Source organism: Neolamprologus multifasciatus, chromosome 18, assembly GCF_963576455.1.
Source record: "Neolamprologus multifasciatus chromosome 18, fNeoMul1.2, whole genome shotgun sequence".
Classification (NCBI taxonomy): Eukaryota; Metazoa; Chordata; class Actinopteri; order Cichliformes; family Cichlidae; genus Neolamprologus; species Neolamprologus multifasciatus.
Window position 1 is genome coordinate 16,052,880 of NC_140456.1, and position 24,659 is coordinate 16,077,538.

At 39.5% G+C, this 24,659-nt stretch overlaps 2 protein-coding genes and 1 pseudogene across 5 annotated transcripts; all 3 read right to left on the reverse strand.

Annotated features, from left to right (window-relative positions):
• Positions 1 to 794: 794 nt before the first annotated feature.
• On the reverse strand, positions 795 to 6,084 carry LOC146497617 (uncharacterized; annotated as a pseudogene). The gene is made up of 4 exons (XR_014870940.1): positions 5,843 to 6,084; positions 3,002 to 3,157; positions 2,704 to 2,796; positions 795 to 1,444 (listed from the first exon to the last, which is right to left on the reverse strand). The product of XR_014870940.1 is annotated as an uncharacterized LOC146497617 (transcript).
• Positions 6,085 to 7,311: 1,227 nt separating this feature from the next.
• ccdc13 (coiled-coil domain containing 13) lies at positions 7,312 to 17,871 on the reverse strand. Of its 3 annotated transcripts, XM_085141874.1 has the most exons (14): positions 17,688 to 17,871; positions 17,157 to 17,349; positions 15,897 to 16,045; positions 15,647 to 15,789; positions 15,476 to 15,559; positions 15,265 to 15,381; positions 15,047 to 15,151; positions 14,723 to 14,893; positions 13,644 to 13,820; positions 11,738 to 11,944; positions 11,517 to 11,626; positions 10,971 to 11,033; positions 9,801 to 9,902; positions 7,312 to 9,649 (listed from the first exon to the last, which is right to left on the reverse strand). In XM_085141874.1, exons 2-13 carry the CDS (start codon positions 17,342 to 17,344, stop codon positions 9,821 to 9,823), a joined length of 1,596 nt encoding a protein of 531 aa, XP_084998000.1. In that variant the 5' UTR covers positions 17,345 to 17,349; positions 17,688 to 17,871; the 3' UTR covers positions 7,312 to 9,649; positions 9,801 to 9,820. The 3 variants fall into 3 exon arrangements, with proteins under 3 accessions (XP_084998000.1, XP_084997999.1, XP_084998001.1); XM_085141873.1 differs by having other exon boundaries at positions 7,312 to 9,902; positions 17,688 to 17,868; XM_085141875.1 differs by having other exon boundaries at positions 7,312 to 9,902; positions 15,265 to 15,378; positions 17,688 to 17,865.
• A 3,636-nt stretch (positions 17,872 to 21,507) lies between these two features.
• Positions 21,508 to 23,947, reverse strand: higd1a (HIG1 hypoxia inducible domain family, member 1A). The gene is made up of 4 exons (XM_085141886.1): positions 23,806 to 23,947; positions 23,238 to 23,312; positions 22,956 to 23,090; positions 21,508 to 22,817 (listed from the first exon to the last, which is right to left on the reverse strand). The coding sequence occupies exons 2-4, from the start codon at positions 23,305 to 23,307 to the stop codon at positions 22,741 to 22,743; spliced, it is 282 nt and encodes a 93-aa protein (XP_084998012.1). The 5' UTR covers positions 23,308 to 23,312; positions 23,806 to 23,947; the 3' UTR covers positions 21,508 to 22,740.
• Between the last annotated feature and the right edge of the window lie 712 nt (positions 23,948 to 24,659).

Sequence of the window (24,659 nt, forward strand, 5' to 3'; positions counted from 1 at the left end):
ACCTGCAAGCATTATGCCACTTCAAAAGGTATAACGTTAGAATACTTATTTACATAGGTAATATGTTGGAACCAAAGCTTCCGCAACTAAAAACAGATGCAAAATTTGCTAAATATTTCAACTGTATTTTAAAAAATTAAACTAAAAGATAAAAATACATCTCCCACTTGGCAAGTTAAAACATGTGACAAAATAGAATTACTATTGTGTGAATTTGAAAAAAAAAAAAAAAATTAGAAATAATTTGGGGGCAATACAACAACAACAAAAAAATCCATAGGTAAAAAAAAAAAAAAATAAATAAATAAATATAGGGATTAAAAAAAATTTAGGAAGTAAAACTAAAATAGAAACAGAAGGCTTAACATCAAATTAAATGACAGATGACATTTTTTTTCAAATGCAATTAATTATTTGAAATGAAAATCTATATTTATTTGGTGTATCTCATTGTAATAATTATTAGTTTGACCAATTTTTATATTTCTGTATTTATTTTTTAATTTTTGTTGCAGTCCTCCACAGCTACCAATATAGTTTTGCTGTGTTTTAAAACATGCTAGCAAGCAAAATGGACACAATAATACAGTGAACTTAACAGGTGGCAGTGGTCTTAAACTTTACAGGCCCTTGACACAACATAGTAACAGTGCAGCTAAAAACAACAATGAACATTTCTTTGGGAAAACCCCTCAATGCAGTTTCTGTAAAATGGTAACTTTGTTCTACAAAGGAGAAGAAAAAAAAAAAGAGGGGGGCACTAAAGCACTCCAATGGAGGGCTTTAGTGCCCCCCTCTTTTTTTTTTCTTCATTCAACACATGACAGCATTATGGTATGTGTGAATTAGTACCTATACTACAAACTCAAAATTAAATGAAAAATAATTAACAGAACAGTACTTCTGTCAGTACTTCTGATCCATTTTGAGCCATCTATATAAGGACAAACAAAAATCATCTGCAGTGCTGTATAAAAGGTGAATTGCCCATCAGAGAGAATCCAAAAACTTAAAAATATTTTTTAAATAATAGAAAAAAATATAAACAACTCAAATATTAACATTATATATTGGAAATCACCATTGCACCAATGAACCATTCAAGACCTATCAATCATTTTCAAGTGCTCTCACCCCATAAGCTTGTTTTTCAGAAACTGTGCCTTTGAAGAGAGCTTTTGTCCATCAAGATTTAAAAGTATCTTCTGGAGGACTTCAAAGGTGCATTTAAGTTCTGGTGGGTAGCTCAGGTTCAAACAGTATATGAGTCCAAACAACAGAGCCCATGCTTGTGCAATGTTACCCAAATCAGTGTTAGCCTCCACACCCTCAATCAGGACACCAACGTCCTCTGGGTCATCTTCAGGTTCAGCACCCTCCTTCTGGATGACGTACACCCCATCACAGTTTGCTCCATGCAGCTTTTTGCCTCGCTGTCCGTATCCTACATGAACAAATATAAGACAACAAAGTAAAATTTAAGAGATTGTTTAAACAACTGTTTCTATGCTGTTCATAAAATCCAAGTAGTCAAAGTAATAAACAGAAAATTACACCACTAAAGTAGTTGTTAGTAATTACTCCAATACATAAATTATAAAATACACCTCTCATGTCAAAAGAGGTGGCATAATTGACCTCTCACCGGCCCCTCCCCCAAAAGGGCCATTGTCCAATTACACATTATAGCAACCATTACTGTGTCTGACAAACATTAACCTCAAGCAAGATGGAGAAGCAGTGTGCCCACCGATACCCCGAGAGATTGTGTCTGGAGGAGTTGTGTTCTTTCCATTCACAAAGTCAAAAACAACGTGAATGGATTAAACAGTGTGGATGGCCCCACTCCCAGGTAAATGTACCAAACATTATGAAGCATGTCTGCTCGCACATTTGGGTACCCATTGGTGCGCAGAGGAAACCATTTGTTTGTCGGACATAGCAAGAGTAACTTAGGGGGACAGGACTCGAGAAAAGGCGAACTCACCTGCTAAAATAAAACAGGTATAGAAGTGTTAGTACTAAACAGCTCAAAGTTCATAGACATTTCTATTTACAAATACTGACGACCATAGCAATGAAAAAACAACAGGACTTAGATTCAAAAGCAATATTGTCTTGATGCATGTTAAATGCATTGTATGTTTGTGTATCAAGTTTAACTACGGTATGCATAAATTTCTTTCCTTCCAATACCAAATTCCATAAATTCTTTATTGCAACGCTTAATACTGTTTGGTATTCAAGACATCCTTTCCCCAATACCAGGTGTCTTGTTGCTAATCTCAAAATTTTAATTTTAACGATTTGCATTTGAGGCAACGTCACAATTTGTATGGTAAATGGCCTGCATTTATATAGCGCCTTACTAGTCCCTAAGGACCCCAAAGCGCTTTACATATCCAGTCATTCACCCATTCACACACACATTCACACACTGGTGACGGCAAGCTACATTGTAGCCGCAGCCGCCCTGGGGCGCACTGACAGAGGTGAGGCTGCCGGACACTGGCGCCACCGGGCCCTCTGACCACCACCAGTAGGCAACGGGTGAAGTGTCTTGCCCAAGGACACAACGACCGAGACTGTCCAAGCCGGGGCTCGAACCGGCAACCTTCCGATTACAAGGCGAACTCCCAACTCTTCAGCCACGATCGCCCCATATGAGAATGTTACAGTCAACATGCTGTCACAATGACTCACCAAGTACTCCTTTATTAACTTCTCATAGTCTTCGTTTAGGTAGATGCACAAAGACTTCAAGATGCATGCTCGTCTGGTATGGATGTTGTCATGCTGGAGTGGAGGAGGAGATAATATGAGCCAAAACCAGGCTGTTTTTCTTAAAGCTAGGGTAATCAGTTAACTTAAGCATAATTATTCTTTAGGTTAGAACCTGGCATGTACCATTTGTTAAGCCGAAACAAAATTGACAACTTCATCTCCAAATAAAAGTTATTTTTGCTGCCTATGACAAAATCTACTCAATCCTAATACAAACCTTGGAGATGGCAAGCATGAGACCTCTTATTTTCTTTCCAGGTGTCCCTCCTTTGCTCAGAAAGATTTCCATTAAGCGTGGCGCGTATTGGTCAAGCTCGGCAAAGAAAGTAGATAGCAGAGGCTTTCTGGTGATTCGCAGAAACTCCTTGTCAATCTGCAATAGAGAACAAATACATTGATTAAAAATTCAACTGTATATTTCACTCACTTCACATCTAAGCTGACTAAAGCTGCTTTTAGAAGACCATGCAGACATCAATGCTGTCTGTGTAGAACATGAATCAGTCTGTGTCAGATCCTGAATTTAAAATTTCCACTGAAGTCACAGGTAAGAGGCAAATGGAACCAAGATCGTGGCCATTTGCTTTTTGAAGTTTGCAAAGACTGCTAAATTGTGCCAGTGGTAGTTCACTCTTTGCAACATAGTACGCTGGTCTAAACAGATTTTTCAGGTTTATTTTTAGTATGTTATTTGCAATTGGTGTTTGTTCTGGGAAAGATATTGCAGACTGAGCAATAATGCATTTCTAATGGGGGCCTTTCTTAAATGTACTGGTCCCAGTAACAAAGGCACTTGTCGACTCAGAAATCGAGGGAAAACCAACAACACAACTGGCAGAACATTATGTTATTTACACGGGTGCACATACGTGGTCCGCATGTGCGCATTCGCTGTCAAAATAAAAGACGCGCACCAGATAAGAAGTTGCAGCGCGCGTTTGCGTCCATATAAAAGGCACTGTTTTTGTCCGCTAGAGTGGGATTTTCACGGCACATTCTGCACCACATCTCTGTGCGTTCATCATTTGTTTGAAGCCAGCTCACCTCCTGCAACCACTTTTCCGAGAATACGCGCTTCTTTTGTGGTTCAGACTCCTTCTGACATTTCTTTGGAGGTGGAGGAACAGCAAAGTAATTGCTTAAAGGAGCTTCTTCGACATCTTTAAGAGTTCTAAACAAATGTCTGTCCTCCTCCAGAAAATCTTATGTACGCAAACACGCGTTGCAACTTCTTATCTTGTGCGCGTTTTTTATTTTGACAGTGAATGCGCACCTGCGGACCACTTATTTGTAGACCTGGTTATTTAGCTCGTCATAATGCAGCCACAGAAATTCTTTTGTCCATGAAACCATAAAGCTGCACTTTCTTTTTGCCTTATAGTCTGATTTGTCATAACTTTTCTGTTTTGTGGTAAGCTTTTCTTTGGCTGTCACTTCTTCACCCTGACCTGTCTTATTTGGCTTAGCAGAACTAAAATATATATCCTGCTGCTTTTACACACGCACTCACATAACGCTCAGCGATTCTCTGTGCGATCAACCTCTCACATGTTTAAGCTTGCTGCGGGAGATTTCACTTGTCATGTTTGCATAGTAAGCTAACGATTGATAAGACGATGTCGGAGGAATTGGTGCGCAAATTATCATCACTCACCAATCAGTGCTCTCGCTCTCTATACACAGTTCGCGCGATTGCAAAGTGAAAGCAAAAAACAAGCGCAAATTCAAACGCGATTTCAATATGTCACATATTGACAGTGGCTCACCAATGCCAATGACATAATTACCCAGCTACATTGCCGAAAGAATGCAAAAGCATTGACATATATTTTTCCTTCCTATGACAGCCCGACGGGCAGGGCAGAGATAGATTTTGGTGGCCCGACTGGAAAAATTGCTAGCCCCGGGATGTCGGGCTAGCGATTTTGCGAGCCCTGTACAGTGTTTCAATATTTTTTACCTACTACTCTCCCTGATGGAACAACGCTTGCACTGCCACATACAAGAAAAAAAGAGAAGCAGTTTTAAGGATGGTTTTATTGACCACCTTTTTTTTACTTTGATTAAATCATAAAACTATCATAAAAATATATGATGGTAAAAACTTACCATGTATTAAAGAGGAGCACAAACAATCAGAAAAGGGGTCAGCTTTCTTTGTGGTGTTACTATTGTAAAGAAAACAGACAAAAAAATTTATAAAAACTCCACAGTGGATTTTTTTTTTTACTTTGTTGCAAACGTATAAAAAAATACAAATACATATAAATACCTCTTGCAATATAAAATTCACAGATAAATATCCAATCTGTTGCCAAATGTAATAGCAGTGTTTCACACTATGCAATAAAGATGCTGGTAGTTGCGGTAAAGGTCCGACAGGCAATTTTCATAACTATCCGCCATTGCCTTTTCCTCTGACCTCGTGTTTATACTCCTTTCCCCATGCACTAGCGTTTAGGTCAATTCAAAGGATGCAGTCCCTGAATTTGGACACAGCTAATATTTAGCAACTCGCGCACGCTAGTTTAACTTGCATTACTGCAAGAGGCCGAATGCTTAAAAAAAAGGAGAGAGAAAGAAAGAAGAAATGCAAATGATAATAAAAAAAAAAGTGAAGAAAGACCATGTCTTGCAATAACCGTCATTTAAAACCAAAGTGAATGCTAACAGAGCTAGGTAAAAGTTCAATGAGACAACCATACAACTTTAGCTAACTTCATTTACTTTGAAATTGAATTTCAAACGTGTTAAATATTGAATTAAACACATTAATAACCGCTAAAAACACTATAAGACTAACTGCAAAAACGGGTAACAAAAAAAAAAAAGAATGAAATGGAAATGCTAATAATAATATAAATATAGCCGGAGAGGATTATAAATCAGGTATTGGACGGTACCGATTGGCACCGTCTAATACCCGATTTTCACTGTATTTGCTCCACTCCCGCTGTCTAATGACAAATTACACATTTGGAATTAAAAACATTGTTAAACAATTAACGGACGGAACAACTTTGTTTGACTAAGATATTTTCAGTTATTTATTACTTACCTGTATTGTGGAAGATTCCGCAGAGGGAAACGGCAGTTCACTGAACACATATAACTTTCTCCGCGTTCCCGCCTCTTCACTTCTGGGAAGTTTGAGCATGCGCACTAGGCATCGGTTTTAGAGTTGTTGATTTAAAATAATTACATTTAATTGAACTGAAGAATGCAAATCTAGTTCATTAAACTTTTTGTTATTTTATGTTAAACCAACAACTGATAATGATTTAAAAACCTAAACTCAATTTGTTCATGTTAAATAGACAAATGTCTATTGAATAAATCAAACAACTGCCTTAGTTGACTTTTTTGAGTGTATGACGAAACAAGCGTGTTCAAAAGCAGTTGGGCAAATAATACTGAATGAAACCAAGAAGCTTTTTTATCCCTTTTTTATTTCCCATGAACATCATCGGATATAAGGTGGAGTGGTTCCAGAAGAAATTGATTATTTCCAAGTTTGATACAACATGGTGAGAAATTCAATTTAGAGTGAGAAAATTGCCGGGAGGATTAGATGTGGAAGGGCCATGAGTCGAGAACAACACTGGGTTACTAAAGCGACTGGGGAGGGGGGGAACGCAGCCTTCAATGACAGAGCACTTTGAGCACAGATTGTGAGGAGCTACAGTTTTTCATAAGACAGCATTTTTGTAAGCAGTCCCCCTGATCCAGAATCACTGTGTTGTCCTCTCAAGTATCTCAACCAAAACATCACAGCTGGTTTAGTCTCCAGTATTAATAATTCTGTATTATAACTGTGTTCGTTCTTTTTATCAACTCCAAAAGCTGGAAAAATCAATGATTAAATGACAACTGTGTCACAATAACGGCAATTAAACTCTGCTGTATGAACTGATAATGCACATATTTGCTGTTAGTGTCACATAAATCCTGCAGGATCCATTTAATTTCATTTTTGGCTTCAGATCAAAACATAGGAGTCGCCATCAAGTACTGTACTTAACTGACCACACTGCCATCTAGTGATGCTATTTGTATTTAAACATATCTGAGCAAAATGAAATTACTACAGGGCTCACGCAGTATTGACTCACAGCACTGTACATAAACGAAGTGTAAGCAAAGGAAGGAGTTTGAAAATGAACAAAAAAAGACTCAAAAAGTTTGAAATATGGGTGCAAGAGGCGCAAATGAGTATCATGCTGAGGTGATCTGCTCACGAGCCTGTAGTGAACACCTCCGCACCTGATTTTTAAAATCAGTTTCAGTGTCGTTAACTCACCCCGTACACTTTGATCTTTACCCCCTCCCTCATCGGCACCTGGAAAAGATAAAAACTCATTACTTTAATTCTACTTACTGTAAATGAGCACATTAGGACCCTGCTGTTTATTTTCTTTCCATTACATGTAAATGAGAGGGACTGGGAGATGAATGGACGCATAGAGGTCCAAACCGTTTTCTGGCCTGAGCAAAGTTCACAGATCCCTCATATACTGATGGCTAACTTTAACCTCTGCGTTCACAGCTGCACTATTTACTTTAGTTTCTGGATGCAGTCAATGGTCTGCAGGAAGCATTGGTCCAAAACGAGGGAATACCTCTGAGGAGAAGGATGGAGAAAGGAGTCATTCAAACTTGGAATGACAAATAGGTGAGGCTGTTTACGTATGCTGTGTTTACATAAGTTTGTGTTTGGTTTGGTGGGTTATTGGGCATTTTGGAATAAATCTACACCTTTCTGCGTAATACAGCTACATAAAACAATAATAAAATTGTCTGGCAAGGTGTAATTTATTTGAAAGTGATGACACTCTTAAATAACTGAAGTCAACATGAGCAGTCACATTAATCCCTGATATTAGGTCAACTGAAACTTCAGTATAACATGTCTGAAAAAGAAAAAGGATGGAAATGATGTCCCTCTTGCATTCATGCGCTGCGTTAAAATTATATACGATTACAGGTTTGAGAAAATGCTCAAACGCTGGCTTCATATAAAGTACAGTTTTGTGGCAAAGTTTGAAAATGACCCCCCAAAAAAACCACATGAAGTTGAACGCTTTCCTGGCAATCAGACGCAGTTAGGGACCGTGACAAGCATTTGCTCCATCAACACCCTTTCTGACGCACATTTCCTCACTTGATACGTATCTGGCAATCTTCATCTGCTCGTCTCTCATCTTGCTCTTACGGTGACACGTCTCACTCTGTTGCATTAAAGAGCGCCTCACCTTCCATCCAGGAGGTATTCAAACACAAGCTGTTTTTTGTTACTCTGAGCATAAAGGCTTTCTTCATCATGTCCAAACTCTGATATTTTTGTCTTGTGGCACTTTCTCGCTCAGTCCAATGGGGACCTGCCAATCTCCCACAGGGTCCTGGAAGACATAGTGCGGTATTTGAAGCAGCACACTAACTCAGCCATGGTTTTAAATTAAGCGTGATGTGGAGAGGGAGGAAAGGGGGGGGATGTTCTGCTGAAACCCTTTTGGCTACATCGGAAGAAAATAACTCGGATGTTAGTATGAATGTAAGGGCCACTCCCACTGGGCATATCCAGACAACCTTTGGATTAAGAGCCATATACTGTACATGTGTGACCTGCTCTGGGGAATGTATAGAGGACTACAGTGGGAGTTTGTGCAGCTTGAGTTTGCAGTTATTTTCAACCACTATTCCCACAAAACTGGTTTCAAGTCAGAAATTATTAGTGTTAATATTTAATAGGAATATTGAAACGATTTGGGAACTTAACTGTGGTGATTACTATTTAGCCTGGCCTGTCGCACATTTATTTACAACTGTATGGAGCCAAAAAAACCTTAAAAAAAGAAAGAAAAAAATCAACCAAAGTCATCGCCATGAAGGTAAACAATGTATTGAAAATATTTGTTGAGGGTTCGGTTCCTTTTCACTGATTAATTTGGATGTTTCTTTGGTTTACAGAAAATATTTACTTTGAAAACAGACAGCATTGGTCTCGATACCTGTAATGCATTTAAGGTTACCAACCGAGGAAAGACAAACATATATTTAATAAAATGTGACAGTGACATTTATAAAACAGCGAGCAGACGAGATGTAAAACCACGGGGAGACGTCTTATCAGCACCGACCGCTCCTGCAGTCACCCGGGACACTTGTCTGATGCCATCAGGGTTAAGTTGAAAGCTATTTTACTCAAGGTACTTAAGTCGTTAAACCGAGGTCACCCGACCTTACGTCGCAAACTGTCTTTCGGGGACTCAAATGGAGAGAAAGTCAGAGATGCATATAATGTTTGTGTGGCTGAAGAGGAGAGGTTTTTTTTTTTCTTTCTCCTGCAGGCTGCTGTTTTGTCACATGTGACAGGAGAAGGTAGGGCTCAGCTGGAAGTGAGGCTGAGCAGGGACCAGCCAGTTTCCCTGGTTAGTGTCTTGTCTGTGCTGTCACAGAGCCTCCAGGAAAACATGCCTGACTTGTCTCATCACGTCACTGAAAGCTGCAGGTCATGGTGGAGAGTGCTCTTTAGGGATGCCCTCAGCGCCCGCGTTTCCTCCAGCTGAATGACCAGCCAAGAGACAACATACAAGAACAACATGAACATCTCCGTGCAACCTTGATGTGACGGGCAGAATGAGCACTGCTGTCTATCGCCGCACATCATTATTTCTGTCGTCTGGTTAAATCTTATGGTTGGAGAAAGAAAACTCCTGAACCAGAACCATTTTAAGGCAGTGTTGTCAAAGAAATAAAGTGTTTACAAATGCTGGACTGTTGGACAGTCTGTTCAGGTTTGTCTGTGGACAGTTCCTGTTGCTCAGAAACTCCATGGTGCTCAGGGACTCTGCTCCTGCCGACAGAGCTGTGATAGCCACGAGCAAGAAAGATAAGGGGGAAATTGGAAAAGAAAAAAAAAAAAGAGAGAAGAAGAAGAAAATCCTGATATTGTCACATCATGCTGTCACTGAACCTTGACATATCAGTCCTAGCCATGCTGCATGCACAGTGTTTACTTTAATCTAATTTTGGCCTCTCAAACTCCTCCAGGATCACTGGCCTGCGGTGCTCCTCTTGGTGCTTGTGCCTCCAAACATGTGTGGCTCATCACTTTCTCTCTAGAAGATTCAGACAAATGTTGGATTGCATTAGAGTTAATGCAACGGAATTCTTCTTAATACACACAGCTTTGGAGTGACAAATATAGATTATACTTACCCAGACAAGCTATTAGCTTGATAAATATGTGTAATTTTATATAAAAGTTTCATTTTTGCACCATTAAATTTCTGACGTTAAAACTGTAAAATAAACCACCACGCTCTCATTAGTCGACACCACAGTCATTACTGTGGTGTGCACTGCATAAATAAAATGAACAAACACCAACAGAAATAGCCTCCCTGTGTTTGTAATCTTGGGATGGAAATATACAAACTGATTTAACATTTTAGTTGTGCAGCATTATAGCATTTAATTTTTACACTGACAAGAAAATAAAAGTGGCTACTTTAGCTTTGTTCAGTACGCAAACGTGCAAACTTGAAATGTGAAGAAAGAACATTTGCGTGAATCATCCGACCACTTCATTTGGCAAAAAAAAACCCCAACAACCAGCGCATGGGTATCGACTCAAGTGGCCTTTTTTCACCAATAAAGCACTCCTTCATCACCATCTTCGACGAGTAAGAGAGCCAGCAGCAGTGGCATAAAGATGCCGTTCCAGATCAAGCTGGAGAGCGGTTAGCTACAGCAATCTGGATCCTCTGTAAGAAAATGAAAACGATCTCGCTTTTGGAGACATTTCGTGACCTGTGCTGCTTGCTTGATGTTTTTATCTATTTTTTTTGTCTGGGTATTTTGGAGGAATCAATCAAAACTGTTTTAAGCCTTCAGGTGAAGTGGTATTTTTTTGATCTATACTTTCACACAAAGATGTGCATTTCACAACCCTGTCCCCACTGACAGAATTACACTGTAAGTGATAGACTGAAAAAAAAAAAAAAAAAACAACTACAAAAGAACATCTGCAGTATATTCTACAGACCTCTCAAGCTTGTTAGTCCTTCTCCACAAAGAGGACTTGGGTTATCACTGTGCTCATGTCACAGTCAGGAATTTTGTTTACTCATTTCATAGTGATGCCCGTGTCAGTACAGAGCAGACATGGTACACATTACACTTACGTGAATTCTATGCCACTTCCCACAGCTGGCAGCACCAGTTTGTGACCAAATTTAGAAATTGAACTGAAAAACAAAACATTTGAAGGCGGTAAACAGAAATCCCACAGGAATACAGAAGTGTTTAACATCACAGTCATCAATACGCCGATAACAGTGCACCCCAACGTTAACCTTAGGTAATTATTTAGCCTTATGTTTCTAGACAAGACGAGAGATATCAGTGCTATGTGTGACACTTAGCCTCAGAGGCTGGTTTCAAGTGCAAAACAGAAGACGAGATGAACAAAAATTATCTGTCCTGAAGAGGTAAATCAGGGTTTCTCAAAGTTGTATGAAGCTAAAACAGTTCTTACTCAACATGTCATAATTCTTTCTCAAACCTAAAAAAAAGGTTCCCAGCTTAATTTTACTAAAGTAATTTTTTGCTTAAATATTTTATTTCTCACCACGTGCAATGGATCCATATCCCACAGATTGGGACCCACTAAGCTAAACTAACAATAAGCATATTTTAATGATTATCAGATATTAAACCAGCACAAGTACCCTGAAGATGGAATTCTTTTGGTAATGTCTCCCTCTTCTGGGGAAACAGCAGAAGTACAGTTTGTTATCCTAATGCTGGGCTGTCTGTGCACATCATCGTTCTTCAACACCTATAAACACACGTTTAATTGCTGGTCAGACATCTCATGCTGAATCTTGGAGAATGCACAAAAATAAAAAAACAAAAACAAAAAAACCCCTGGTAATTATTTCTTGATTACCTTATCAGAGAATTGCTGTTTTTTCTGTAGTTTTTTGATAATGGCATCTTTCTCAGCAAGTATCTCCTTAAATCTCTGGATGATAGCACTGTGCTCTGAAGGTATGTTGCTCAGCTGTTGTCCTACACTCTGCTGCATCACCTTGCTCTGTACGTTTTGCTTTTGGCTGAGTTGTTTTAATACCATCTGCATCTGGGCCTGCTGCTTCTGCCAGAGGTAGAAAAGATATACAAACTTTATAGGAACAGTAATAGTAAAGCATGGACACATCACAGGATATCCTCTGCTTTGCAGTATGTTGACTTCAACTCATAAATGTCAAGTGAAATTGGTACTAACTGCCATGGTATTTAACAAAACTATTAATAGTGTAGTCAAAGGAGCTTGCAAAGAAAAGCGTCTGGACTTCTTTAAGTTACTTGAAGACGTTTCACCTCTCATCCGAGAAGCTTCTTCAGTTCTAAGGTCAAATGGTGGAGAGTCCCAGATATAAACCTAGTGGGAGTGTCCCCCCACAGAGGGACAAAAGGACCCCCTGATGATCCTCTAATCGCCTGAGCCAAGGTGTGGAACTGGGTGTGGGTCCCAATCAGCCAGAGTTTCGGGTGAGTTCATTGTGAAACCTGGCCCCACCTTATCATGCGAATTCCTGAGGTCAGATGGCCCAGGGTGTGAGTGGGCGTTAAGGCGTCTGGGAAGGGATCTCAAAACTGGATTATAGATGGCAGAGAGTTGGTGTCGTAAACCACCGCCTCTGTTCAAAGATGGTCGCTCACAGTGGACATAGATGGCTTCTTTCACTCCTCTTTCAAACCATCTGTCCTCTCTGTCCAAAATGTGAACATTGGCATCCTCGAAAGAGTGTCCTTTATCCTTAAGATGCAGATGGACAGCTGAGTCTTGTCCTGTGGAGGTGGCTCTTCTGTGTTGTGCCATGCGCTTGTGAAGTGGCTGTTTGGTCTCTCCAATGTAGAGGTCTGGGCATTCCTCGCTGCACTGTACAGCATACACCACATTGTTAAGTCTGTGTTTTGCCGTTTTGTCTTTCGGGTGAACCAGTTTTTGTCTGAGTGTGTTGCTGGGTCTGAAGTACACCGGGATGTCATGCTTGGAGAAAACCCTCCTGAGTTTCTCTGATACACCGGCTACATAGGGGATGACAATGTTGTTGCGTCCGTCCTTCTTATCCTCCCTCGCTGATGTCTGATCTTCTTTTCTGTGCCTCTTTGCTGACTTTAAGAACGCCCATTTAGGATAGCCGCACGTTTTGAGTGCTTCCTTTACATGTGTGTGTTCCTTCTTTTTCCCTTCAGGCTTAGAGGGAACATGTTCTGCCCGGTGGTGTAGGGTCCTAATTACTCCAAGTTTGTGTTCCAGAGGGTGATGGGAGTCAAACAGGAGGTACTGGTCCGTGTGTGTGGGCTTCCGGTAAACTTCGATGTTGAGGTTGCCATTCTCTTCAATGTGCACAGCGCAGTCCAGGAAAGGCAAACAGTCGTCCTTTGTGTCTTCCCTGGTGAACTTGATGTTTTTATCCACAGCGTTTATAGATTAGATTAGAGGATCATCAGGGGGTCCTTTTGTCCCTCTGTGGGAGGACACTCCCACTAGGTTTATATCTGGGACTCTCCACCATTTGACCTTAGAACTGAAGAAGCTTCTCGGATGAGAGGTGAAACGTCTTCAAGTAACTTAAAGAAGTCCAGACGCTTTTCTTTGCAAGCTCCTTTGACTACGATGACCTGGATGACTGAGAACCTTCACAGACATATTAATAGTGTAATCATGCATGAGATACCTTATTTAAAGTCTTATAATACCTACTTTCTTATTAATATATACATTTATTAAAAGGTAGAATCTATACGACTCTAACCAGATATTTGTCTCCAGTCTAATTTCTTACCATCAAAGCAGCCACGAACTCATCATCGTGTTTCCCCTTCTCCATCAGGGTTGATATTTGATGCTTCAGAGTTTTGACTTCAGCAGATAGAGTTTTGCTCCTGGCTTTAGAGGCTTCCAGCTTTTGCTTCACATCTTTGTGTTCTTTCAAGAGCGCCTCATAATCCACTGAGAGCTTCTACACAGTTGTGGAAGGAGAGAAGGGCTTTAGCACATTAACAATGTAATGTCTATGTTCATTTAAAATCATTGCCTAAGTCCCAGTTGAACAGACAGAGACACCAGTCAACAACCCTCTCGCAATCCAACATGCACGTGACTTCCAGCAGCCACTAAATGGCAGTTTCTTTTTTTGATTACATGTAAAGTCTGTGTTCTTAACATAAGAAATGAAATCAGAAAAACATATGTAGGTTTGCACTGGCTCAAGGTGATTAAAAACACAGAGACATAAAATACAAGTCAACACACACACACACACACACACAATTATTAACTGTAAGCCTGTGAGGATAACATGGTTTGAGTCTGTTTTTGCATGTAGACACAGTTGTAATTGACCTCAAGTCAGTGGGATGCTTGTTCCAAACAACAGGACCACAGTAACTGAAGCACCTGAGCACACTTAAATCTAATTTTGGGAATAGCCAAAAGATCTGCACCTGCTGACCTGAGAGGTCTAATTGGGTTAAAGAGGCTGCGCAGTGCAAGTCAGAGATGTACTGGGGGTGCCAAGCCATTGAGAGGTTTATGAACTAATAGAAGGGTTTTAAATGTAATTCTGCATTGAACTTGGAGCCACTGTTGTGACTTCGGTCCTTGAGTGCTAATAAAGTGCTGAACTTGCAGCATATGTGTAAGGACTCTCTTACAGCAATACAGTGGTTTAACCTGCTTGATATGAATGCATGGACCCATTTCTCATAGTCAGTTTGAAATAAGAACTTTTGATATATCTCTGAAATTCAAATTTTCATTTAATAAGTGGCTGGCATTGGTTAAAAAAAACAAACAAAAAACCACTTTCGCCAAGCAACTGATGATTGGTCTGCAGGCCTCTGTGGTTGTGGCTATACATACCTCAAGGGCTACCCTCTTCTCTTTCTCGATAGTGCGGATGTAGTTGACATTTCTTTCCTGAGGAGGAGTTTTCTGAAGAAAACCCATGCCCAGAAACTCTTCCTCTCCACTCAGAACACTTGACTGCCTTTGTTGTGTTGATTTGTTCAGCTGCTGCTCAAGCTCTCGTACCTGTTGTTCAAGTTTTGTTCATCATCAGTTCAGTTTCAGGTTTTTTTTTTATGCTTTCCTGTGAACTCACTATTTTGAAAAGCACTTCATTGGTTATAATATTCTAACTTTAAAATACATTTATGTAAAATCAAACTTCAATTTTGAACCTACCCTTGTCTGCAGAGCCAGTATCTGCTGTGCTCGACCTCTAAAGCTCCCAGGGCAGCTTAGTAATTGCTGAAGGTTGACCTCCTCTCCAATCTCACTAATCAGAACCTGAAGTAGTTCATATTTTAGAATCTATAAGTCACTTGTGAAAAATCAGTCAGATATAAAATATTCTTCTTGAGTGATTGCACATAAGACAGAAAATAAAGTAAGTCTCCTACCTTCTGTGCCATTTTCAACTCCTGCTTGGCAGACTGCACCTGGTTGCGATACTCAGTCACCTTCAGTTGGGTAGTTGCTAATTTTTCTTGCAGAGATTTAACCAGTGCACTTTCCTGCTTTCAGAAACAAGTCATAAATGATCCTTTCAGTGATGCCATTATTTTAGTTAGGACCCTACAGCAAAATGTTCCTTTTGCTATTATTCCTTACCTCACATTCTGCAGACAAGATCTTAACTGGTGACTTTGAATCGACTTTTTGCCCAGGTACACCATGTTCCAGCATGGCCTGCAGCTACAGAAAGTCACAACAGTTTTTCTGAGAAGGACAAATTTTCATGCATCAAATTATTTCAAATGATACACTTTTCCTTTACTTTACCTCTCTCTCAAGCTCTTTGATTCTGTTGCCGTTTTGCTTACATTTAATCTTCTCTTGCTCAATTTCAGCAGTTAGTTCTCTATTCTTCTTGGATAGCTCAACAATCTTGGTGGCAGCTACAGCTCCTGCCAAGCCTGAAGTACCTAAACAGATGAGTAGATGAAGCAGGAAGAAGCTGTCACATGTCTGTAACATCTCAATGCAAAAAAAAAAGAAGAAAAAAAAAAGAGTAAAACAATTTATATTATACCTGCTAAAGCCAGTTTTTCTTCGTCTCTTTTCCTCTTCAGGTGCTTAATTTCAAAATCCTTCTCTCTCAGAAGTTTGAAGAGCCGACCATTTTCATCCTTTAGCTCTCTCAATTGGTCAAGGAGGGCCTTATTCTGAATGTGCAACAGCCTATGGAAGACAAAATGAACAAGGATGAATGTAACATGACAGAATGGTTATTTACAACCATGTGAAAATGACAGTTTTCGTGGGATTCTGTGCAGTCCTGTGAACAATTGAGTCCACCCTTAGTGCTTACCTTTAAATGGGTTAGAGGCAGCCATGTGCAATTAACTGATCATCCGAAAGTGTGAGCGCCATGAAAAGCAAACGTTTTGGCACTTTACTGGTCCGGACCATTCAGGTGCCACAATCTTCCAAAAAGTGGGTGTCCCAGCAAATTCATCCCAAGGACAGACTTAGCAACGCTCAGAATCTACAGGTCTCACTTGGCATGTTAAATGTTGAAGTTCATGACAATATAATAAGAAAAAGACTGAACAAGTATGGCTTGTTTGGAAAGGCCAAGAGAAAGCCTTTTCTCTCTAAAAAGAACATGGCATGGCATATAAGAGTTGAATCTCAACAAACCACAAAACTTCTGGAACAATGTCCACCAAAGTGGATGTGTTTGACCATAATGCACAGCAACATGTTTGGGGAAAACCAAACACAGCATATCAGCACAAAAACGCCTCATACCAACTGTTAGAAATTGTGGTGAAGGGGTGGTGATTTGGACTTGTTTTGCAGCCACAGGACCTGGGCGCTTTGCAGTCACTGAGTAACTATCAGCTTCTCTGTATACAGTACCAAAGTATTCTAAAGTCAAATGTGAGAACATCTGTCTGAAAACCAAAACCTGGTTGAAATTTGGTCATGCAATGACAGGGCAATGATCTCAACCACAGCAGCAAATCTAACTGAACAACAACAAAAGAATGTGTTGCAATTCAAGTCAAAGTTCAGACCTCAGCCTGACTTATCAGGCCATGGGACCTACCCTGTAAACCTCAAAGAACAAAAGCACTGTTGTATGGAAGAGTGAGCCAAAATTCATCATACAGAAAATGATTACTCGAAGTTATTGCTGCAAGCCACTTTTCACAGTTTTTCACATGACTGCATGCAGGTGACAAAGATTTCCAGTCTTGAATATATATTCCTTCATAGCGGTTTATGTAGCAACATTTATGGAAAATACCTTGAAAAACATTTATTTTCGCAGTTTAAGTCTCACCTGTTTTGGGGAGCATCACAGCTTGCCTGAACACCTTGGTTAGACAGATCCAAATCATCCTGAGCGCCACTGTCATTGAGCTTGTCTGGCTGTTTCTCCTTTTTCCTCTCCTGTTTCCTTTTTTCCTGCTGTTTTTGCAGTGCTTGAAACTGAAGCCGCAGTTCGTTCAGCTGATCCTCAGACTCCATGATCTCTGATTTATGGCATTGGAAAGTTAAAGGTTGATATTATAATCGAATCAATGCTGAGGCTTAAACTATTATGTCGTGTTGCGCTTCTTATCTGACACAGGTAAAAGCAAAGTTCTTTAGAATGATCCGTGCATTCGTTATTGTTTCACAGAGAAGCTAAGTCAGGCAAGACGTTTTAAATGATAAACAAACCATGAATCCAGAGAGAATGCCCTTAATACGATGTCTGTAGTCGACGTTTACAGTACGTAAACCGTACGTACGTACCGAAAGACTATTCTCTGAGCCTAAGCGAAAAGTTCCCTTTAAGAGGGATTAAGTTGAAGAGAAAATATCTCACCTGTTAATTAGTCGGGTCCGTGTAAACAAATTGGTTTTAAACTTCACCACAGGTGAAGACAACTCCTGTATCCATAGCAACTGCCGTCCGGGGACTCAGCTCAGCTTAAAACAACATCTCGCGGGAACAGAAATGTAGTCATAGAGACCAGGGAACGCTTTTATAGGCTAAAACATGTTTTTTTTAATGGTGCCCCGGATATGTCACCTTTAATTCAAAGTCTAACTTTCTATGGCACAAATGTATTTACTTCATTTTTTTAACTGCACTGACAGATAAAAGCACCGTCTGCATCTGCAGTGCTTCTTAACTTATTGGGCACTGTGCTAGTATTCGTTCAGTATAGCCTAGGTTTTGCGAAACTTCCATTGTTTTTGTTCTTCTTTTGCTCTTTTGTTTTTATTTTCCAGTGTAGTGGGAAATAAGGAGGCTACTTGTGCTGCAGCTCCCTCCGGTGGATTATAGATTGTTCACCACTACAAAAAATGTAATTGGATTTTAATTTAGTTAGTTAGTTAGTTTAATATATTTCACATTAGACCTGTCCAGGGTGTACCCCAGCTCTTGCCCTCAGACAGCTTGGATCGGCTCAATCTGTTTCATGTTATGTCACCATACATCACAGTATAGTGTTTTTAACTAATTTTAATTAAGATCTTTTGTAAATGTGGTTTTAATCACAGCCAGAGGTACTCTTCTATGGTGTTTAAGCATGCGATCAGATCAATCAGATCAAAGCTACTTTGAGCTACTCCTTTAGTTACAGGAGGTCAGCACAACAGTTAGCTCCACATATTTGATTTGGCAGGCCCATTCCTATCCTTGCTGTTGTTTCATGTTGCTATACAGCTAAGCAAAAAGGCATAACTTTTTGCTTAGCTGTATATTGCAGTGATAATGTAGGCCTGTAACTGTAACATCCACGGGTTGGATAGTTTTGGAAGTGATAGATACGTACAAATCTTAACAGTAAACTGGAGTGGTCATAACTCTTATCCTGTGTACAAGAAGGGCCAAAGTTGTCTTCATCTGCTGGTCAGCTGAAGCCTTTTGAGAGGTGCAGAACATTACAAGGACCTTTTATGACACTTTGACTCTATAGAGGGGGTGGATGAGAGGAGGATGTTAGCAAAGCTAATGTCCATTATGGAAAACAACTCTCACCATCTGTCCCTGAGCAGCTCCTTCAGCAGTAGACTGTTAAAGCTACAATGTAGGACTGAGCGCTATCATAGGTCCTTCATCCTGACAGCAGTCAGAGTATACAACACAGTATTGGGGGGGGTTTGTACACAAAAGCGCAGCCTTACCTAATGTCCACCATACTGTTAATCATTTTATATTAAGATTAAAAAATCTAGTTGGTATTGGTATGGAGAGTAACCTTCAGTAATAGTAGTAAATCACACAGAAATAGTACATTCACGTAGTTGTAAAGAAGCATGATAATATATACACGTAGACTTCATATGATATCTTGGAAATGCCTATTTTCACAGCAGCCCCATAGTCACAGTGACAAAGCATTTTCATACCTCAAAACGATGCAGTTAATTCCCCTTTTAGAGGAAAAATGAATACAAATAATACAATAGTGTATCAGTTAATAGAGTTGAAAAGATTTATTTGATAGAAATGGAAAAACTAGAAGACCAGAAATGACATATTCGGAATAGCTTAACAAAGCATTAATTAAAGCACAAAACAGGTTAAACAACATTTTTGTGGCTACTACAAAGTATATATATAATATCAAAGTAGCACAAATAACAAAATTAAAATCATTGAAAAAAATGAAAAAGAGAGTTCATTATAATTAAATGACATAAAGGCTACAGAATTACATCTCAAATTCTTTTCCAGTTTCAGTTTACTGTAATGGCTTTATAAATGTCTCCTTCGGGTTAATATTAGGCCACTAGTGCCAGTTATTTTAGAGCTCTACTCATTCTACAAAGCTAAATGTTGTGAAAAGCTTCCTCAAATGTTCCAAATGTACTGGGATGCCCATTTAATAATAAATGGGCTCAGGTGCAAACAATGTGAATGTGGCAAACATCCCTAAATGACTCTCTTAGGCAAGCTTTCTTGTCATTTCTTTAAGTAGTCATTGGGAAAAGGTCTCCAGGCTTCTTCTTCACAACCCTTGTGAATGTTGGCTGGCTTTTGCTCCATTTTCTCGCATTGCTTCATTAGTGTTGAGCACCGCCCTCTGGGGAGGCCAATCCATGACTGAGAGTGTTCTTGGTCTGCTGTTTGTTCCCTAACAGCAGCTTACCCACCAAGAGAGCAGGGAACTACCAATCACCAATCACCAAGAGAATTGGACAGCTAGTGAAAAGTTTCATCCAGTGTACAAGATTACCTTTGGATCATCAGCATTTCATAATTTTTCATGGCCTGTCAGCATACAGTATAGCCAGGCACGTTATAGTATTTTTTAAAATTGTTATTATTATCAACATGTTTTGTAAATGTAGCTTTAATAACAGCCAGAGTTGCTCTTGTATGTTTGTACTGCACTACGCTCAAGCCTGCTTCATCTCCATAAAACTGATAGGTTATTACCATAGCTATGTTATTTTTTTAAGGCGGTGGGGTCATCTGCCCTGGTAGTTAGTTGTGGTTTGCTCCACACAGAAAGTGTTTCATTAATCTTTTGCTATCCTTCCTGCTGTTTGATATGTCATTTCATAACACCCCCTGGGTTACTTCTGGTATTAGCGGTAGTTTCGAGTTTTGGGGGGGAAATTGTTGCATACAAAGAACTGATTTTGTCAATTAATAATTATAATGTAGACCTGTAGCTTGCACAAACCCACCCACCTCCCCCATTCTGACATTCCTCAAACACCAGTGGGCCTCTGTGGACCACTGCTTTAGGCCGTCATTAAGCAACATCCTGCGTGAATATATGAACTGAGCTGCTATACAGAGCAGTTTTTGTTGAACTGTTAGAGGTAAATGTGATGTGACTTTGCAATTTGAAACAGGTAACACACAAGAACATGTTTATTTAGTTTTTTCCATTTGGAAGATTTCCAGTATTTACATCCAGTCCATGTTTTTAGTAGAGATCATTTGGCAGGGATTCCCAAATGGCAGGGACGTCAAACTCATTTTACATCGTGGGCTGCATACAGCCCACTTTGATGTGAAGTGGGCTGGACCAGTAAACTACATTATAAACATGTAATGTTACAGAAAAGGTTCTGGTAGGTTATTGCGCAGACTTTGTTGTAATTATAAATTTATTATATAAACTTTTTATGAACTCACAAAAAATGTTATTGTACTTTGGTATGTTATGGATCACACTAGGTGGTGTGGATCTGTAACAATAGGCAAAGCATTAAAACTTCTGTAGTTTAAAATATATGCACTCCTTGGCATTTTCTAGTATCGCACTGGATAGCTTTGTCCAGATTGGAGCCAGGCTGATTTGGGCCCCTGGACCTTATGCAGTCACCCGTGCCACGGGACCCTAACTACTGTATGTGTCACTTCACATACATTCAGATGTGGAGTCTGTTTGAGGTCACCACTCTACTCTACCACCTTTCTTACCGATGCTGTTTTTGCATAATTTTGTGCAAGATAACTAAATGAAGATAACAGCAGGATCTGTGCATGTTTACGCATGCCATTGATAGGTGTGCTCTTTTCGGTACAGGATGTAACACGATACATGGCACGTGTCAGGTATAATATCAAGGAAATGCCTGTTTACACACTTTCCAAAGTCAGTGATAAAGCATTTTTTCCCAGCTTAAAATGATGCCAGCCATTCCCTGATAAGAAAGTGAATAGAAACAGCATATGACTGAGCAAATCACAGAAGCTTTATTTGGTAGAATTGGAAAGGGTTAGAAGATTACCTGTTAGAAACTGTGTCGTCAGTGAGAAGCTCAAAAAAAAAAAAAAAAAAAAAAAAAAAAAAGAGACCCTAACAATAAAAAGCTGCAATGTTATATTGTAGTTCAAACTTGGGGAGAACTTTATGATCACTGTAGAGTCTGTCCTTTCATGCTGCTGAGTTCATTAGTTTACAGTGTTTTGAGCCTTTCCTGTTAACTGTAAATGTTTTAGCTGCTGTAGGTGTACTACACAACCCAGAGGATGGGTGATCAACAACAGTATAATAGCACAAAGACAACGTTTAACAGTCAAAACACATCAAGGTACCAAAATCCATACACAAAAAAAACTTTAACACTTTAAAAAAAAAAATTTAAAATGACATCCTGTACTTGTGTACAACTTCGCTTAGAGAATAACTTCACAAGGCAACTAATTAAACTCAAGGCTGTTACACAGTGTATAGATGTTCCACGGAAGCCAGTGCTAAATTGAAGTGAAAAAATAAATAAAAGAATTTCACCATTACAATGAAACTGCATAAAAGCTACATAATTAAAGCCTTTTTCTCCACACAGTTTCAACATAATGGCTATATAGATTTTTTTCTATAGGATAATATAGCTCAACACCACCAGTATCAGTTATTTTATCACTATCATTATTTTTTACTTTAGGGCTCTGCTCCATCTGACAGCCAAGTGCTGTGAACTGCTTTAAATACTCAAAATGCACTTGGATGCTCATTTAGAAATATATGAGCTCAGGTGCAATCAATTTTAATCTGGCAAACATCCCAGTATTAGTACAGGAAATGAACAGGGATGGTTAGCTGATACGAGACAAAAATAAATATGTAGCATTTGGTGGTTAATTTTTAATCCAGGCCCAACTTAGTAACACACACGTTCAGCAAAGTTTATACATTTTCATTTTGATATTTTGTAGACATTTCTCTCACAGCAAGAGCAGATGACCTTTCAGTAATGCCCCCAAACTATCAGGGATAATAACACCAAGAAAAATCTGATGGGATCAATACAACTCCTACTATGCACAGTGTCATCAAATAGTTTCAGCTATTTACAGCAGACATGTGCATATAAAAGTCAGGACATCTGTGAAACAAATCTTGTGCACACCTTAATATGAGGCAATACTAAGGGACATAAAATATGAGTCCAAGAGGCCATGTTCACTTGGGTTGGGTTGCTTTCTGTTCTTGTTCAATAGGCTTTGCAAAGTACTCTCTGTACATGGAGAACAGGACACCTGAAAACAACAACAAAACAAAAAAATAAATAATGTAAAATGGCCCGTGTTTATAGTATTATGATTTCAGGTTCAGACCACAAGTCAAAAATAAAGAACTGGTTGCAGTTTGGCAGTAAGAACTGAAAGATGACCCACCAACAGTCATTGCTCCCACCACAAAGCCTTGGGCAGCTACACGCATGTGAATCAGGTGCACCGACATTTTTGTATCTCCGCGACTTTTCATTTTCATCAGCCTGTAGCCAACAATAGCAACAAATCCAGCCATCCCTGCAAAAAGCAAAAGTCATTAAAACAAAAATAAGACAGCAACATATCCCCCAGATCCTCTGAAAACTCACTCAATAAACCCCAAAACTTAAACTTTTGTGTTTGTGAGCACATATTTTATTCGTCCTTGTCATAATATGTACTCACCGACTGGGACAAATGGATTCTCCTTTGCCTTTCGCCAGAATTTGGACTCACTCTCCTCATAAGAAGACATCTCACCTGAAACAAGAACGAGGTCGACTGAGTTCAAACGTTTGTTGGCCGTGTAGCAGTACAGCATGCAAGCTAATTCAGTGCTGATAGAAACCAATAAAACGCATAGAGAAACATGTCAGGAAGTATCAGGCTGTGCCTCACACAAAAATGTTTTCCAAAATCAGGCTTTAAAAGCCGTTCCCACGAAAGAGGTCCGAGAGTCGCTATTAACAGGACATGAAAACTTCAGAGGTGACAGATGAAGGGCACGGACTAGACCTATCTTTCACAGACCTAACATTAAACAACTGTGCCTGATATGACGCGACACTTTTAAGTAGTATTATATTTAAATATTATATATTTTGAAAGGGAAGAATTTTTATTCAGCTGCGAGGCCTTTCCGTGTGGTGCGGGACAAAAATGTAGAAAAGCAACAACTCGAGAGTTAAGATGAGCGACACTTTAAAAAACACATAAAGACACTTCCACCGAACTGAAGAGGGCTCCCTCTTACCTGCTTTAAGGTGTCGTTAGCTGGAAGCACCAGTGAAAGAATTATCCGCGGAGATCTACGTCTCCTCCGAGCAGCAGCCTGTAGTTAAGGAGGAAGTAATAAGCCGGCATCTACGTGATACAGTCTGCGTGCTACATAACAGTTCCCTCGTACGCATGCCTGACGTCAGCAACCGCCGTGCTGTGTTCACGTTCCAAGCGAATGTAGTAAATACAGGCAACATCTTCGAAAGCCTTGGACCTACAAGCTCAAGAAGGCGGAGAAAGTGGATGAGGTCCTGTTAGCATTTTCACAACATGTGGAACACGACCTAATGTGACCTAGAGTAATGTGTGTCTACAAAGGATATGCTGGAGCACTCTCTGTATGCGTTAATGTGCTCTGGTTTTGTTTCAGTTTACTATACTGTCATTGCTGTAGGTCAGGGGTCAGAATCAGAAAGACTATTTATCCCCAAGGGGCAATTAAGACATAATAGAGCAGCATGACGTTGAAGATAAGGACAGGGCATAAACAGGCAATAGTAGTGAGATAATAAATACACAGAATATACAGTATATATACAGTTTTAAAATGACAGAGTCATGGAGCTCCTCTGTGTTTGAGGGATGTCAAACTCATTTTACATGGTGTGGGACATAAGTGGGCCAGACCATTTAATCCTGGAGATATTTTATTATAAGGCTAAAGAAGTGTTAAAGAATTTCAAGAACCTTTTTGAACAATCTCATACACTTGCACACCTTTGTACATCGAGTTTCTTTTTGGACAATGCTAAGTACACTGAAATACAGGGTAAGTATCTTACAGTTTAAACTGAAATGATAAGTCATTCGATACTGGAAGAACATGTA